Raw genomic sequence first — 19,087 nt, 5'->3', positions numbered from 1 at the left:
ATGCCTAGGTGCTTCATTTTATACACCTGTGGCCATGGAAGTGATTGGAACACCTGAATTCAATTATTTGGATGGGTGAGCGAATACTTTTGGCAATATAGTGTATATATATATATATATATATATATATATATATATATATATATATATATATATATATATACTATATTCACATATGGTAATTCACATTAGATTTTTTAACATTACAGTTATGAGAAATTGGGGGAAATGATTAATTTTCATGAAAATAATGTAAAAATGCAATGCTTTTTGAGATTCAGCCTACAATCAGAAACAGACGAGTTTCCAAAACTACTATATAAAAGACAACAGTGCTAAATCGATAGATGATAAATGGCAGTAGAGGAAACTTATTATAATACTGTTAAATGATGATCATCTTGTGGCCCGTTATCTCACTGATAAAGTACAATCAGTGATGTTTTACCTGGGTGGATTCATGGTTTTCTCCTTTTCTCTGGGAATGAGGTTATAGATGCTCTCTGGAGGAAAGATGATGGTGTCGCCCATGATGGCTGATACAACAGAACAAAAATGACGTAAAATAGCGAAAAGGAAACAAACAAAAACTGTTTTCAAGCTGTTTTATGTGCAGTGTATTGGCCGATGGAGTCCGTGCTGTTTACCATCCGTCTTTTTGACAGCCGCTGCCTAGCAACATTAAACAGCTTACCTCTTATTTTATTCTGCGTTAGTCGAATACAGTTACATAATTTCAGACAATAACGTTTCTAACTTTAATAAAAAATGACATTCCAAATCAAATTCTGAAAACATTATTTATTTATTTGAAGGAAACTTGGCTGGCCAGTGAGAGCCCGAGTTTGAGTTCAGAAACGCTCAATTTATTATTAATATTAATCTATTTGAATAAATGTTGTTCTTCAAACTTTCCATTCATCCAAGAATCCTGTACGTGTACTTTTGCATACTATTATTCGAATCTGCCAGTTTAGGACCTGTGAGAGGTCTGTTTCTCAAACTAGAGACTCTGATATGCTTGTTTTCTGGTTGTGCATCTGGACCGTCCACTTCCCTCTCTATTCTGGTTAGATCCAGTTTGGTTTCTTCTTTCAAAACAGCTTGGATTAGCTTTCATCTATGTCTCTCTATCTCTTAAAAAATAAATAAATAAATAAATAAATAAAAAAATAAATAAAAATTGAATAATGTATTTCAGGACAAAAGTGTTTCTTTTAGCCATTTTAAAACCAAAATATGACTTGTAAAAAGTAAAAAGTGTACTCAGCACCTCATCAGCTGAGTAATGGAGTAATGACTGCTGGGTTTTGCTATCATGGGTAAAAAAAAATTCTTTTTTTTTTTTTTTTTAAATAAATACAAATATAAAACAGTTTTAATAATTTGCAATATAACTTATGTTTTTGGCAGTATGTTTGATCAATTTAATGCATCCTTGGTAAAGAGAAGCATCAATGTCTTTCAAAAACAAAATGTCTAAAACATTTAAACAATAGTATGTATGGATGGATGGATGGATGGATGGATGGATGGATGGATGGATGGATGGATGGATAGATAGATAGATAGATAGATAGATAGATAGATAGACTCTCAGTACAAAAAATGGCTAAAATGTAATGCATGCCCAGTCATTTTTCAAAATAGACACCAACCAGAAAATGACAGTATATTTAACTATAATATATTTTATAATCTCTTTGTGAGTAAAGTTAACAATTTTCACATCTTACATGCTACAAAAAACAATGGGAACTGATCATTTTATGTTTATAGTAAAAACTTTTCTTTCTTTTTTTTTTTTTTTTCGCAGTCCAGCCAAATTATGAAAATAAAGGAGAACATATGAAACTGTCATACCAACTGCCCATATAGATGGAAAATGCACACCATATATACTTATTATTTAATTAAAAAAAAAAAAAAAAAAAAAAAAACAGTATATTGGTTAGACTGACTAAATAAATGTAATCGATTATAGTCTTTACACAGCTTGTATTTTAGTGACAGTTCCTGAAAGTGTAAAATATACTGATATGGTCTTAATTCCTTAACATATTACTGTTTTCCAGAATCTATTATCTTTTTCCCAAGATGATCCCTTTCGGCAAGTTGTTGGCTAAAGTGGGAAGGCTGAAGACTTGCCTGTTATTTTCTCCACTTGGTTCTTCTTCGTACTTCACTACAGCATGGCTATCCAGTAAAATCTCTAAACGTCATGAGAGAAACAATCTCCTGATGGGTCCTGGAGCAGGGAAGACCTGTGTTGGGTAGATTGGGGGACACGGGTTAGGGATGCCTGTTATTGATATAGATTATAACGTTCTTGAAATGACGTGAGGGATGAGTGTGGCAGATAAGCTCTCTGAGTTCAGTGGAGAGCATTTCATTGAAGAAGAAGGTCAGGCTGTGTGCAACTTCACTGCTAAAAGAAGTGTAATTTCACTGACACTATGCAGCATCTTAAGGTGAACAGAATCGCTGGTCAGGACGCTGGTATTTCTATGCGAGAGATATTGCAGTACAGGAAACCAATTTATGAGAAATGGCTGGATGCATGAGTGCTTTGTGGGACTGGAGACTCTGTTGAGGAAGTTGCCGATAAAGTCCTGAGAACTCTCGGTAGGTATGAGGACTCAGAATCAGAGATGTTTGTCTCAACAAGAAGCCAGATGTCAAGTGAAAATGTTGTACCAACAAGTGACCCAAGTTCTTTAGTAATGTCCTGATTCACCAGATGGAGGACTTTACGTACCGAAGAAAGGATTCCCCAAACTGGAACCTTCTGAGTGGTTGAGAATTGCTTTCATGCCATATGCAACTAGAGCTTTAGCCATATTGGAGAACTGTATCCATCCTATGGATGTGTCCCTTGTAGACTTGAGCGCAATGGTGCATCGTGCCTATGGGCAAAACTTCGCCAATCAATCAGTTGTGCCTCTTAAACACCTTGTCGAGAATCAGTATATTCTTGAACTTTTTCACAGCCCCACTGCTTCTTTCAAAGAACTTGTGATGATCTAAAGCCACAACTTTTTGCTCATTGCCTTCCGCAGATGTGCAACTACCTCATTCTTGTCACTACATCTGAGGACACCGGAAGCGCGGTTCTGAATGGCTTCAGTAATCTCAAAGACAGTGACCGGGAGAGGATCGTAGTGCTTGTGTTCTTCCCAGAGAACGGTGTGAGCGAGATTCAGAAGCTACAGATGACTGGATTTAAACACAGCAATGCCAGGTCTGTCAGCACCTTGTCCAATTTTGATTTCTGCCAGAGGACCATTAAGTGAGTGTTTGGAGACTCAAGCTTAACGGGATACATAGCAGTAGAATATGCCACAGTACTCAGCACAGCTAACTCAATAAACTGGGCTTGACTGCTGCCACAAGTGGTGTACCACTGCTCGGCATACCTGGACATGCTTTGAAGTTGAGTGTTGACGTTTGGTGATCCCATTGATGTGTGCATCCCCACTGGAAACTTTGGCAATGCCATGTCAACCTTGTACACACACAAAAAAATGGGAATCCCTATACGGAAAGTGATCTGCGCATCCAATCATAACGTATCCGATTTTATCGCAAGTGGCCAGTACGATCTCCGCGGCAGCAAGTTGCTTGTTTCAAACTCTCCTGCCATTGATATTCTGAAGTCTTCGAATCTTGAGAGGTTTATCCATCATGTGTCCGGTGGGGATGGTTGTCTTGTCAGAGATCTGTTCTTGAATCTAGAAAGAGATCAGTTTTTTAAAGTACCAGAGGCTTTATGGCAGAAGATAAATCTGGACGTTCAAGCAGGTTGGTCCCCAGAAGACGACTGTTTGCAGGCTATTCGTGAGGTGCATGCAAGAACAGGCTACACAATGGACACTCACACAGCCGCTGGCAAAGTGGTGGCCAACCATTTGCATGACAAAACCTGTCCGCTTGTGATATGTTCTACAGCACAGCACAGGAAATTTGCCCCGGCTGTTTTAAAAGCTCTTCGGTGTCCAAATATCCCACAGGACCCTATTGAGCAGTTAGTGAAACTCTGCACCATCGGAGGACAAGAACAGATGCATGAAGCACTGCTAAAGTGTTTGAAAAACAGTGGAGATAATGTGCATAAAGCTTGCACGGTTGACTTTAATGTGCTCACATATGAAGTAGAAACTATGATTCAAGACTCAATTCTGAAAGTTCAGTGAGACAGGCAATACCGCAAATATTCACTAGATGGTGATGTCTGTCAAGAAACCCCAAACACTGTGGTACATCAAGTCATTCAATTCTTTGAGAGATGGCAGTAATGCAATGTCAAATTGTCACAATGCAGTTCTGTTGGTATGCTACACTAAGGCTATGTTCAGACTAAAATACTATATAATGCAGTTTTGCATACAGCAATTTTTTTTTTTTTTTTTTTTTTTAAGTAGTATGCAAAACAATGCATTATGCAACAAACATTTGTTATGTAAAAACATCAGTCCAATTAAATGAGTATAGAAGATGTTAAAGCACATGTGGGATAAAGTGTCCCATGCAGTGTGTCTTGTAGTATACCGCACATTTTGGCAAATGAAGTGGTCATCCGTGTATTCCATGCATACAGACAATTTTCATACTGTCCACATTATATGGGTGTATCTTCAACCTACACATGCACATAAACAGTTGGACATTGTTAGTAGACAAATTAAATATAATTAGTGAGAGTGTGAAAAATGTTTTAACGAGACTTTAATTTCTAGAAGTCCATGTTGTTGAAGAAAAACCATATATACTATATACTGCAAAAATAGAGCAGTATGGTAATGGTAGTATGCTATTCCAAAGTTTATAAACTGTAGCATTCACATACATTATTCTCTCTCCCTGTCTCTCTTAAATATACATTATCAATATTTGCCTTTAAAGGGATTATTCACCCAAAAATAAAAATTCTGTCATCATTCTGCCTTCAAACCTGCATGATTTTTTTTTTCCTGTGGAATCTTTGTTTTATTCCTTGACTTAATTCACTGTTATCAATCAAGACATCGGGACAGCAAGGATGAAAGATTTCAGTTTATTTTGGTTACTTATGTATTTGTCCTTTTTTTTTTTCACTCCAACTGAGGTTTAAAACAAATCATAACAAATGTGATGATAAAATAGTTTGTAATCTGACAGTTGTCACAATATGCCTACTCTTATGTACGGTAATCCCATCATACTCTTGGTCCCATGTGATTATTTGTCATTGCGCACATTTCAGTTCATAGTAACGTGACCTTCATTACCCTCGATACAGGAGAACAAAACACCTTCAGATGCTTTATGTACAAGAAACACTCAGATATTCAGAAACTTAAATGATATTTGAGTAACATTTATACATTAAGCAGACAAGACTGAGATCTCACTTACGAAACTACCGGAAATGATTTGCAGGTCGGTAAAGAACATTCAAGCCGTCAAAAATACTATGCACATATTTGACCAGTTTTAAAAAATAGCTTTTAAGTTGCAAATGGTTTTTCGACATGCACTATGAATGCATCAAGATTAAACATGGACATTTCATTCAAACTAAATAAAACACATTTCATCCTCACTAGCTTTTATATGCAAAAATTACAACCGATAACTGTTAATATACAGTACTGTGCAAAGCACTGAGACAAATTTCCATACACATACCATAAATAACTATTAGGACTTAAATAATGAAAATGAGCAAACTGCAGTGAGTTGGCCACTGCTGTAATGCGAAACGTTTGCACAGTACTGTATTTCACAAGTGTTAAAGGTATAGTTCTCACATAAATGAAAATTTTACTCACACTCATGTTGTTTCATATGACTTTGGTTCTTCCAAAAAAAAAAAAAAGATGTTAGGAACATTTTTCATGCTGCTTTTTTCTATACAATGAAGGTAAATGTGGATGGATACTGTCGAGTTCCAAAAATGAAAAAAAATAAATAAATAATAATAATTCTATTATTTGTACATCAAATGACAAGCATGCCTACACATTTTTTTTGTGCTCAAACTCCAGTGTGCCAGTGCACACTGACATATTTATTTTTAGTGATGCAAATTTTGTAATAAATGAGTGCGCACATTTACATGCACAAGAATAATCCGATATGAGTCAGAATGTGGTCATATTTAGATTATGTAAGCGTAATGTAAATGCTTTATTTGGGATATCCGCAGCGTAATTAATGGTAAGAGCGAGCAGAAGAGAACAGTGAGAAAAGAACATGCATTTTATACAGAACATGGTTGCCATGTAGACTTTGCATGTTTTATTATATGTAAAACCTCTTTTTGGAATCAAGGTTTAGCAATGATATAGCCATTGATTGAAGAATGGTGTGGATTTATAGTAAACACGGTCAGTGAATGTATTTATTATTTATAATAAAAATTAATAAATAATAATGAGTTGTTGAATAGACTACATTATATGGGAAGAAACCGGTACCTGCGCTCAGTTTTTTTTTTTTTTTTTTTTTAGAAAACTTTGCCAACCACACAAAGACATTTCATGAGAATGAACTAATGAAAAAAATGAATAACTTAAAATAAATTGCGATTTATAACACTTTACGCATTAAGGAATTTTTTCTTTTTTCGAACTTTCATATTTAAGATCATTCTACGAATGTCTTTATAAATGAAGCACCAGGTGCAGGTTTTTGTTGTCCTTTTTGGAGCTTGACAGTCCCTGGTCACTTTATTCTTTCATTTAATGGATAACAGCTGCATTAACATTCTTCAAAATATCTCCTTTTGTGTTCCACAGCACATTCAAAAGTCATACATGGTTGGAACGACTTGCAAGTAAGTGAATTTTCATTTTTGGGCAAATGTTTCCTTAAACACTCTCAGTTTTTTTTCTACACTACTCATTATACTTCTATGTACAGATTTTTTTTGAGCATGTATCAACAAATTGACATACAAAATGCGTTTATAAACCCTCAGAGACGTTTTAGTTTAATACTGAGGTAATGTTGAAATCATAAATTTTAATTTCATGCTCCATTACTTGATCCTTATAGTGGATGGAAAGCCACTATAAGCGGGACGCAGAGCGAGTTTGTTTTTTGTTGCCGGTAAAACAACACTAGCTCACACATGCACAAATAAAGAGTGTTCAAAACATAATTTTCTAATAACAGTGTCATCATAATGCTATTACAGTCAATAATGCATTTTGTGATGTCAGAATTTAAGTACAGACATGGTCAATCAAACATTAAGCCTTGAAGGACTCATGGTATTTATACGGAGGCTCCTCATATAGATTGTTCACCTCCATAATAAGGCACAGTGACTAAAATAAGATAGTGTGCTTTCTCCAGCACTGACAGACCAAACGCATGCTGAGAAGTGGCAACAACAGTCGTATTAAACTGTCATGGTGTACGATAATAATGATAATCGTTGTTTCTACTCCCCTTCTGCTTGATAAAGTTTTCGCAATGAAGGAACACCATCTAAATACACACTTGAGGCTACAAGATTTCCAAGACTGCGACACGCTTGAACACTGAAAACGAGTTTTATCGATATCCAAGTGATTTTTTTTCATGTGCGACTTTACACTGCAACACCAGACACGAGCAAAACTTGACATGAGAAGATTGAAGCACACATGACACGTTCTCCCTACAACAACCCCCCGCAATTCCCAAAACACCAAATACCTATTTGAATCGAACACCAAATGACCCCTCAGTCTCGCTATTGCAATTCCAGACGTTCACAGTCTCCTGTGAGTTTCACAGCGATTGGGATTCAAAGCCCATCACACTCGGCAGTCAGTTAATATCACAGCCTCTCATCCGTCAACGTGATGGACAGGCCAGAAACTTCTTCATAACATTCTCAGAAGCTCATAACTGGCCTGCCGGGTTTAGAGGGATGATGTAGCGCCAGCCAAATGCCACGCCGCACCGCACGGCTGCAGTCTGAAGAGGGTTGATGGATGGTGAGGAGCACCTGAAGGGGAGTTTTAGAATCAGCATGCGACACCGGGAGGTGTGGAGGGACCGTTGACTGAACAAACTGAAAACAGAAGGACTGAAATCTATGGGTTGCATATTATGTGGCAAAAGGAGCTGGCTTTGAGGTTGGGCATCATGGATGGGGTGTCTAACCCTCCTCTTCACTCTCCTCCTCCAGTGTCTCTTCAAACACAAGCTCTGGGAGCCGGAAACACTCCTCGAAGAAGTTGACCAGAGACTGACTGAGGTGCTGCCGTGTTCCCTCGTTGTGAATGAAGTGACCTTCATCTGGGTAGATCTAATGAAGGACACAACAACATGATAATAAGCTCAATATCATTACTGCAAGTATAGAACACTGAACACTTGTTTAGTTTGTTTAGTTTGTTTGGCTGCTGTTAAAGCTATTTTATGAACTGCATGTAGGAACTGGGATACGGCTGATGTGGACTCTCGTATATGATTCGCAGTTGGTATGACAGGCCATTCACTTTGTTTGCACAACCTGGTCTCATAGAATCATACTATATACTTATACTATATCTACATTTAAAAAAAAAAAAAAAAAAAAAAATATATATATATATATATATATATATATATATATATATATATATATATATATAATTTTTTTAATTTATTTTTTACGTTGCTCATTGTACGTATCATGGCGGTTTTCTTGTGAAACAAACAATAGAGGCGCTAAAACAACAATGACTTTTATTAATTTTCACAAAAATCACGAGTAAAACTGCAGATTATGACATCTAAACACTTTTCATATAGTGCATATAGACTTGTAAGGCGATACATTTTAACGTTTGCATTACATAACCAAACACATTTACAAGCTTGTTCTAGCATGATCAGATTGCACAGTAGCTCAACTGATAGAGCGTTGCAACTGCAATGCAAAGGAATGTGGTGCGAGACCTAAAGAGTCCACATTTGACCTGAAAATGCCATATAAGCCCCACAAAATGTGATTGCTTCAGCAAATGTGTTTTTTTTTTTTTTTTTTTTTTTTTTTTTGTGTGTGTGTAGATAAGACACAATCTGTTTAATGTTTAAGGTTGAGAGGTATGTTTTGTTGATTTAAACCTTGATAGATAATTAACCTTAAAAGCCAAATCTGTTTGGGAGAACAATTTAACTTGCTTTTAGTGCCACACAGTGGACATTTCACCTCAGAACTGCTGCGATACGTGTAATGAACCATGTAGCATAATTTTGCAAAAATGTTGCCACTGTCACTTAATTTTCACGAGATCATGCCTCTCTAACTGTCATAAGGAAGAAAAGTTGCTACATTTTGATTGGATCATGGTGGACCAACACAAATAAATGCAGAGCAGACAGCCATCAAATAAATCTACTCAGACAACTGCTAGACACATTTTACGGTAGAGGAGGGATCCACCTCCACATTGGAAGGGGCATCTCATTGGTCCACAGATGGTTTCTTATCCATCCTAAGGTTTAAGCTAAGATGGCCATAAAAATTCCTTAGTTAGGACCTCCAGATTCAGCATGTTAATTAACTGCCTATGACATGTTGCCAAGAGTATTTTGGAAGTGGTTTGGAAAGTGAACAATGCATAGGTAAAACCTTGTAGACACTGTTCTAACAGTGAAATTTAGACTATGCAAATACTTCCACACTGTGAAGGAAGGGTGGTCCAGACAAATTACAATCTCCTCATCATGAGAAAGGGATAAAAGTGCCTGTTCAATAGACACACTCTGTTCTGAGTCTCCACAGAGAAGAGGGAGACAATAACAGAAACACCCACAACATGGTTAAGTTCTCGCAAGTCAACCTTCTATTCAAGTTTCTTTCGTCTGCGTGTTTCAGACTGTAAGACCCTCTCGGTGCTCCAGGAGATTAGCATTCCTCGGTGCTTTGTGTTCAAGTATGTTGCAATGGAATTCAGCTCCTTTCCCACTGCAACGCACCCCAGCACAACCAGTGGAAATGTCACCATCACCGAGCTCAACACTTGATCAAGCAGAACATAAATATCACTAACCACACTTCTTTTCAGAGACCTTGATATTAGTGTAAACAATCAGTGTATGATAATCTAATTTTCTTTGGATTTTGCGTAATTGATAGCCCTTGCAAAAAATCTAAACTAGCCACAAACTTGCCTCAAATTTGCAGCCCGTTATTGTCACACGCAAATTAGCCTTTTATTCGCCGCAAATGTTTGCAAATTTGCCATGAACTCTTGATTTTTGTAAGGGAACACAAGTCTAAAAATTAATCTTGAATTATTTGTTTAGCTAGAAATAAGGTCTTCACCTTATAATTTAACAGAGAAACAGCAGTTTATCTTTCCATAAAATTATAGCAATACTTTACCATAGCACCATCCAACTCAACCCACTTACATATTTCCACCCTATGCACTTTATTTTCTTCTCCATTCATAGTACTCTTTAACATATTATTAGCATTTTGTAGTTGTTGTTAGTTATTCTTGTTTTATCTTTTTCTATAACGGATCAGGTAGGTCTCGCTAAAAACACAAGCAGTTCAACAAAGTTATACACACAACTAAACTGAATCACAGTCATGAAATCAGCATTTTAGGAAGTATAAGCAGGCTAGTGACTATATTAGCCCTGCTGTCATGGAAACTTGAAATGAGGCTCGGTAGCCGCTAGCTAGCTATTTGACTAATATAATATCATTGTGTACTGAACAAGACAGCAATGACAATGCAATACAGCTTTTGACTGAACACAACAACAACTCCAAAATCAACACCATAGGCTGTTTATTTATGCAATATTTTGTTTAAAAAAAATTTATGATCCATAGTGCTGACACATTTTATTGCCTTCCCTAGTTGATAATACAGTAGGAGGCTCTAAAAGGTAGGCAGAATTTCACGATATTCTTCAGATTTTTCAGATGACCAACTCCCTCTAATTTACATATTTCTAATTTATTGAATTGTCCATTTGGACCATTGTTTTACTGTTAAGAGGTGGTCACATGCTCCATTTACTCCCATTCAAACGCATCCGAATGAGGGAGACCGGAAACGCAACCTCATGCGAAGAAATCTCGTCCTATGCTGCGTATCAAAAGTTCATATTTGGTGAACTCTGACTTGCTGACCTCTTGGCTCAATTTAGAGGAAACGCATTTCAAAGCTACGTTTTTTTATTGCTGCAAGAACGTGAGTAGATAATATATTTTAACACTATGAATATAATATTTGTTGTTCCCTATCTGTCACTCACTCGATGTTGTGTCGATGTAGTGACACTAGGGGTCACTCTTGGGAGTTGATGCCACCTCTGGTCTTTGATAAAAGGCCAATGAAAATTGGCAAGTGGTATTTGCATGCCACTCCCCCGGACATACGGGTATAAAAGGAGCTGGTATGCCATCACTCATTCAGATTTTCTCTTCGGAGCCGAACGGTCATGCTCACTGAGCTGAGTTCCCACGACTGTTCATTCACCTCTGCTGGATCTGACGGCACATTTCAGAGGCTTCTCCCTCCTCTGCACTGGTGCACTGTAGAGAATGCCCCTGGGCGCTTCGGCAGAAATAAAAGAGTATATTTCTCTAAAAGAGTATATTTCTCTAAAAGAGAATATTTCTCTAAAAGAGTGGCACACAAGGAATGTCTTTTTATAGAGACATGTCTTTTTAAAGATGCCTTTCCTTTGTGTGTTATTCCTAGTTGTGCTCGTTATCTCTTGCCTTCTGATGGTCACGATCACTGTCTTTCGTGTCTGGGCACTGCTCACGTGGAGACAGCGTTCGTGGATGGGTCATGTACTCATTGCCACAAACTCTGTGCAAGGTCAGGGAGGACGAGGAGCAGGTCATCCTGGTAGCACCCTACTGGTCCACCCAGATGTGGTTCTTGGACCTCACGCTCCTCACGACAGCCCCCCCGGTAAACTCCCCTGAGGAAGGACCTTCTTTCTCAGGGACGGGGCACCATCTGGCACCCGCGACCAGACCTCTGCAATCTCCATGTCTGGCCCCTGGACGGGACACCCGCAGTGGTAGACACGATCACTCAGGCTAGGGCCCCTTCTACGAGGCGCCTGTATGCCTTTAAGTGGCATCTGTTTGCTAAGTGGTGTTCTTCCCGATGGGAAGACCCCCAGAGATGCGCAGTCGGATCGGTGCTTTCCTTCCTGCAGGAGAGGTTGGAAGGGCAGCTGTCCCCTTCCACCTTGAAGGTGTACGTTGCTGCTATAGCAGCACACCATGACACAATGGACGGTAAGTCCTTAGGGAAGCACGACCTGATCATTAGGTTCCTGAGAGGCGCCAGGAGGCTGAACCCCTCCAAACCGCGCCTCGTTCTCTCATGGGACCTCTCTGTAGTTCTTCAGGGTCTACAGAGAGCCCCCTTTGAGCCTTTGCAGTCAGCTGAGCTTAAGGCACTCTCCTTGAAGACTGCCTTCCTGACTGCGCTCACTTCCATCAAAAGGGTAGGAGACCTGCAAACGTTCTCTGTCAGCGAAATGTGCCTGGAGTTTGGTCCGGGCTACTCACATGTGATCTTGAGACCCCGACCGGGCTATGTGCCCAAGGTTCCCACAACCCCTTTTAGGGAGCAGGTGGTGAACCTGCAAGCACTGCCACAGGAGGAGGTAGACACAGCCCTGTCGTTGCTGTGTCCGGTGCACGCTTTACATATCTATTTGGATCGCATGCAGAGCTTTAGGATCTCTGAGCAGCTCTTTGTCTGCTTTGGTGCACAGTGGAAAGGAAGCGCTGTCTCCAAGCAGAGGATCGGCCACTGGCTCATAGCTATGGCATATCACGCCTAGGACGTGCCGCCCCCGGTAGGGCTATGAGCCCATTCTACCAGGGGTGTAGCGGCCTCCTGGGCCCTGGCCAGGGGTGCCTCTCTAACAGACATTTGCAGAGCAGCGGGCTGGGCAACACCCAACACCTTGCGAAGTTCTACAACCTCCGGGTGGAACCGGTTTCATCCCGGGTAGTGGCACGCAATACAAGCGGATAAGCCCGGGATAGCTGGCCAGGTGTATCGCTTGCACATAGCGCCTTTCACCTCCTTTGAGCTGAAAACGTGCACCATTAATTCCCAGTAGTGTTCACAAATTATGTTCCCTGGTTGACTTCCTCTGAGCCCTGTGGCAGTTGAGTTTTCGGAGAGACTCGCTGCCGGCCCAGTACACATGCTAACTAAGAGCCCTGTAAGGTAACCCCCATGCAATGTATATCTTCCGCTAATTTGTTTCCCTGTTGGCAAACTGCGTCTTCCTTGGGCAGAGCCCCCTCTGCCACAGTCTCCATGTTTGTAGTAACTCCTCCCCCGTTGGGTAGGATCTACCATGAGACTTCTCCACATGGTTGGCAAGACCATGTGACGTATTTTCCACTTAAATATCCCCCCCTCTCTCTGGGCGAGGTGTGGTCTCCACGGTGTCCTCCCCTTGGGAGGGACACCCCCCGACTAGACCTGGTCGGCCCAGCCGGATAATCCCCCTTTTTTTTAGGGAGTGGAAAAAAAGAAGGGGAAAAGAGGCCACGACTGGGCTAGTCTGTCTCTATCTTTTGGGTAGTGGACTTGTCCCCAAAGGGCCATTTGACACTCATAACTATGTAGGTTACGTGTCGGCCTGGTGCGCTGGCAATGAGGCACACAGCAGTCTGCCCGTCACACACCGCCAGTTCACGTTACACAGTTCAGCCAGTTGCTGCGTTTTGTATAGGGACCCCTAGTGTCACTACATCGACACAACGTCGAGTGAGTGACAGATAGGGAATGTCATGGTTACTTGCGCAACCTCCATTCCCTGATGGAGGGAACGAGACGTTGTGTCCCTCCTGCCACAACGCTGAACTACCCGCTGAAATGGCCGGACCTTGTCTCGGCTCCTCAGCAGAAAACCTGAATGAGTGGTTGCATACCAGCTCCTTTTATACCCGTATGTCTGGAGGAGTGACATGCACATACCACTCGCCAATTTTCATTGGCCTTTTATCAAAGACCAGAGGTGTCTTGGGCTCCCAAGGGTGACCCCTAGTGTCACTACATCAACACAACGTCTCATTCCCTCCATCAGGGAACTGAGGTTACGCAAGTAACCATGACATTATTTGTGATGTATTGTTTACATCAGAAGCCCTCCCGCGTGACATCGTGATGTCTTGTGTGAGGTCCACTACATAATTGGATGGCTGTGTGATTATCACAACGAGGGCAAAAAGTAAGTGTTTATGAACTAATAATCTGACATTTTACTTATGATTTGTGTGAAAGTGAATTAAAGTTGCTATTGTTGTAGAACCTCTACTGTTTTTTTTCTCATCAGGAAACTGCTGCGATATACACAACGAGCCACGTAAAAATCGTTTTGCAAAAATGTAGGTATAGTAGCGTGATTCTATGAGACCAGGTTGAAAAAGTGAACAACACTCTCTGTCTCGAGTCGTTACCTAGCTACAGTGGTAAACTATTGTCGATAGAGGAAACAGCCTGAAACTTCTACCTACTGAAAATATGGAAAGTTTGTGTGTGTGGCAGTCCTGACTCTTCCTAATAGATGATAAATTGAGAGGAGCAGCTTGCCAAAGTAGTAATCTTAGTGTTTCTGATGAATATCTCCCCTAATCAATTGAGAGTCATTCAACACATCAATTAATAGCAAATCTATTATGGAGCAGAAAGCAGAGAAGGAATCTCCCGGTGTGAAAATATAATGGGATTATATACAGTGTGTTCTCATGAGAGTGGCCTGTATAATTTGTTTAAAAGAGCTGCATGCTCTGAGGCCACATTTCCAATGTCAACCAATTTAGGTTTTTTCACAAATACCTTACACAGATCGGAAACAGATTTTTCATTTTCGTTTATATCTGTGCATGTATAACAACGTTATTCTGGAGATACAAGATGTCAAAAAATTTTGAAATATCAAGCACGCATTTGCAGTGAGGAGACATTTTTAAACTTGAAAAGAAATGAGCATAAATCAATATAAAAATGGGTGAAAGCCCCGTAAGCCTATCAGAAAATTTTACGATATGTTCACACTGATTGACCTCACACATTACCATGAGGAGGACATCAATGTTAATTTTTTAGTTAAGTGAAATTAGCAAAATGCTGTGGAATAAATGGCAAGAGCGAGCCTCGTATTTCCAAAAGAGAATAGCGATAAAAGAATGAGCATGTTTAAGTTTATCCATAACCACATGTACAGGAATATTCTAAATACTGTAGATGTACACTCAAACCTGTTTTTGGAATTAAGTCAGTATGATTAATTAGCTTTATCAGTGACGACAGACAGCTGGCTCAGTTGTGAAATCATAAGCTAATAGCGCTCAGGTTGATGAATGAATGCTTGCATGGGAATTCTTTCAGAAAATCGTCTTTTCCTTTGAAGAATTAATTATAGGCAATTCTTGTGAAGTTCATTGATATTTCTAAGAACAATGGCATGTAAAATAATGTTAGTTGCTGTTCATGTTAATCACTTATTTAGACAACTACTAGAACAACGCTAAATAGTTCTGACATATGCTGGCTGTCAGCCTACAGCATCTAGGCAGGTAATTAATGTAAACACAGTCAGTTATGTCTTAAGTGAATGTAAATAGGCAGGACCAAAAATTGGATGTGTTCAAAAGATCAGATCTGTGCATCAAGCCTTGCAGTGTAAATGCCTCCTGAGTGTGTGTCTAATCCCTCTGCTGGCAAAAGCCGCTCAGAGCTCTGTGTGACCAGAGGGGTATCCACTCACCACTGACCTCACACAAATTTAGTGAACAATATCTGGATCTTCATGCTCTGGACCTCTATGTACAAAGAAGCAATATCACAAATGAATACTGTGTTAGTTATTAGCAGAAATCAAACTGGTATGTGTATTGGGGGCAAAATTCCACACTACTGACAACCCAGTGGCTGGTGGTGGCACCAGATGTACAGTACGTAAATTAGAACTTAGCCTGGCTCTAATGTAAATGGGCACTAAGTTAGGATGTGCACACTATAAAATATATGTGTGTGTAGCGCCACTAAACATAGAAACCCAATGTAAAAAGTAAAGCAGTAGCCTCCAATCAAAAATAACTGTCTAAATAAGAATAATTGTCAAACTTTAATCCTTTAGACATATACAGTGATGTAGACATCTACACTCCCAGTGCACCTTGTATTTCCATTGGCTGTATTATAGAAATATAGAGCTTTTTTGAAGGTTTCAGAAACCATGTGCATAACTTCATGTGCATGTCAGGTTTCACAAAATATTAATTAAATAAAAGTACATTTTCCAGTTCTCCAATATACAATAATATATAATAAAAATATACTTTAAATATATAAATGTCACGATTGTTTAATGGATTTCCAGTTTTAGTGTATATAATGAATGGAAATTTTATTCATCACATGTTGACTGATATGCACGGCTGTTCTTGATTACAGGGTAGATTTTTTCGAAAATGAGGCTGTGAGGCCTGGTGCAGCCTACCAAATTATATTATTTACTGCTTAAGTCTTGCATTACACTCAAAAATTTTTTAGCCTATTTTTAAGATTTCAATTTCATTACAATTCCACCAAATTGAACTGTGTATTTTTTAAACTAAATTAAATGAATACAATTTTATTTAATTTTGTAAATCTTAAAATATTTTTGTGCGTGTACACAGAAATGGTGCAACAATGCAAGTTACAAACAAATTAACTAACTTGCTAACTAGTAGTTACTAAGCCTCCAGTATGAACGCCCGAACTTATAAAGAAGTAATTGTATGAACAACAGAAAAATGAGTGCAGTTGTGCAGTTTCTCTTACCTGCAGAGTGTAATTTGCTCTCTCACTGATTAACCTGGAGATGAATTTAGCTGTGTGCTGAAAGTGGACTTTTTCTATAAAGTAAATTAAGATGTGTGTTAATCAACAGCATTATTTCTATTTAAAAAGGCAATGTAAGAAACAAAGAGTGTATGTACCATCTGCGGTTGGGTGAATGATTAAAAACTTCTTATTGATGAACTGGGATGCTCTGTACGCAAGGTTGGCCATCTATACAAATATTAAAGAAAATACTGTAAGTATTGTCTTTAAACAGCACATACAAGATACAGACTGTAAATTGCAGGAGATGTACCTCGTATGCTCTCCGATCTGGCTTGGGAGGACCCAGATATCTCTCTGAAAAAGCTGATGCTGAACATAAGAAATAAAGAAAAGAATCACTCAAAAATGACATTTTTGTACAGGCTGAGGTGATTTCTGTGAATTTGCTCTGATAGGACTCTTTGCATAGCACAGCCATTTTATAATACTCTCTAACATGCTGAGTGACTTATGAGCATGTTTCTGCGCTGTTGGCACTTTAAGATGTGACATATTGTTTATAATGAACACACATGCCATATTTTTCTTTCTTCTGTTCCTCTTTATCTCTGTGTGTAGTCCCTGCTATTAGAATACTGATGGGATGCACTGTCACATGCACAGACAGGAAGCTACAGCGACAGCTGCTGGTTTGGTTGTTCAACCTCATCAGCGTGCATACACACTAGTCTATTTACACATACTTCAGATGAGAGTTATTATAGTAGTCTAAGCCATTTCACAAATAAACATGATCTGTCATAGTCAAAAGACTATCTACTACAACCATCCTCTTCTTCTTCAATATTCACATTTTTAACAAACAGGCACACGTACTGCAATCATACATAAGGATTGCTTTATTATATAATCCTAAAAGAGGGGGAAAACAAACAGTATATTCTAAATATATTAACATGAAAAGTACTGTGCAAAAGTCTTAGGCCCCAAAATATTTGTCTTTAGATGGTTATTTTATATCTTTTGCTTTAGTATGTCAATAGGAAATATCAATTTTAGATTTCCAAACATTCCTTTAACAAAAAGAATAAAATAGAAGTAGAAGAAGGACTCCTGCAACAGATGATATGGTCCTCACAGCGCCCGGATCTCAACATCGAGTCAGTCTTGGATTACATGAAGAGACAGAATAATACATAGAACTACTGCAAGTTCTCCAAGATGCTTGAAACATCCTATCTGCCAACAACCTTGAAAAACTGTGCGCAAGTGTATACACTAGGAAAATTGGTGCATGGAGTTTTTGTGTTTACTGCACTTTGTATGAAGTTAATCGATACAGTCATTAAAAATTATTCATGGCATTATAAAAAAAAAAAAAAAAAAAAAAAAAAAACATCCTCACTATACAACATTTTTCACAACTGCCTAAAACTTTTGCACAGTACTGTACAGTATATGGTTTCTTCAACTTTGGTCTTGTTAAAAAAAACATTATTTCGTTTTGTCAACTAACAATGTCCAACAGTGTATGATCATGCATCACAGGAGATGTGTCATTTTATTCTGAAAGTCATAAAAATTCTCACCACAGTGTCATTTCCAGCACATCTCAAATTCTGTGATGGAAATGACATTTGTTATGTTTTTGAAATGAAATGGCTGACTCCTTTGTCTTGCTAAGGCTAATTTTATAGCTAACATTTTATATATCATAAATACACAAAATGTAAGAATAGTTTCACACTTTTTGCACAATTTGGCAATATTACAGCTTGATTGGAAATGATGCCCAATAAAAATATTCTGCTCACAAGTGATATTTACCTTTTGTGCATTTTATTTAGTGTGGTGGAAATTACACCACAACTCTGGAACAATCGCAATTTTTGAAAAATTGATAGAAATAATTTTCACAAAATAAATATTCAAGGATTATTCAGGGTTCAGTAGTTAAGCTCAATCAACAGCATTTGTGGTCTAATATTGATTACCACAAAAAATATTTTCACCTGCCCCTCTTTTTCTTTAAAAACAAAAGAGAAGCAAAAATCTGTGTTCCAGTGAGGCACTTACAGTGGAAGTGAATGAGGCCAATCCATAAACACTATTCAAATGTTAAATGTTAAACACTGTTTCAAAAGGATAGCCACAAGACATAAAGGATATGTGTTAACATGATTTTTATGTGATAAAACCACTTACTACCCTTTAGGCAATTTTACAACTTTGCCATGACGATGTAATGTCAACAAAGCCTAAAACCATAAAAATGA

The 19,087-nt window shown here is 38.6% G+C and overlaps 1 protein-coding gene and 1 pseudogene across 4 annotated transcripts in view; one reads left to right on the top strand and one right to left on the bottom strand.

Moving 5' to 3' along the window:
• Positions 1–1,885: 1,885 nt before the first annotated feature.
• LOC127431849 (threonine synthase-like 1) lies at positions 1,886–4,193 on the top strand (annotated as a pseudogene).
• Positions 4,194–5,034: 841 nt separating this feature from the next.
• The window catches only part of LOC127431848 (dipeptidyl aminopeptidase-like protein 6), a 545,012-nt gene continuing 530,959 nt past the window's right edge, over positions 5,035–19,087 (bottom strand). For all 4 annotated transcript variants that reach the window (XM_051682454.1, XM_051682457.1, XM_051682458.1 and 1 more), the window contains 4 exons: positions 17,122–17,180; positions 16,964–17,036; positions 16,806–16,879; positions 5,035–8,284 (listed from right to left, as the gene is read on the bottom strand). In XM_051682454.1, coding sequence (XP_051538414.1) covers positions 8,135–8,284; positions 16,806–16,879; positions 16,964–17,036; positions 17,122–17,180 — 356 coding nt within the window. In that variant the 3' untranslated portion in view covers positions 5,035–8,134. The remainder of the gene's footprint in view (positions 8,285–16,805; positions 16,880–16,963; positions 17,037–17,121; positions 17,181–19,087) is intronic.

Source organism: Myxocyprinus asiaticus, chromosome 41 (assembly GCF_019703515.2).
Source record: "Myxocyprinus asiaticus isolate MX2 ecotype Aquarium Trade chromosome 41, UBuf_Myxa_2, whole genome shotgun sequence".
In the NCBI taxonomy this organism is placed as follows: Eukaryota; Metazoa; Chordata; class Actinopteri; order Cypriniformes; family Catostomidae; genus Myxocyprinus; species Myxocyprinus asiaticus.
The sequence above is the reverse complement of the archived record's forward strand: the minus strand, read 5'-3'. Positions and strand labels throughout refer to the sequence as shown.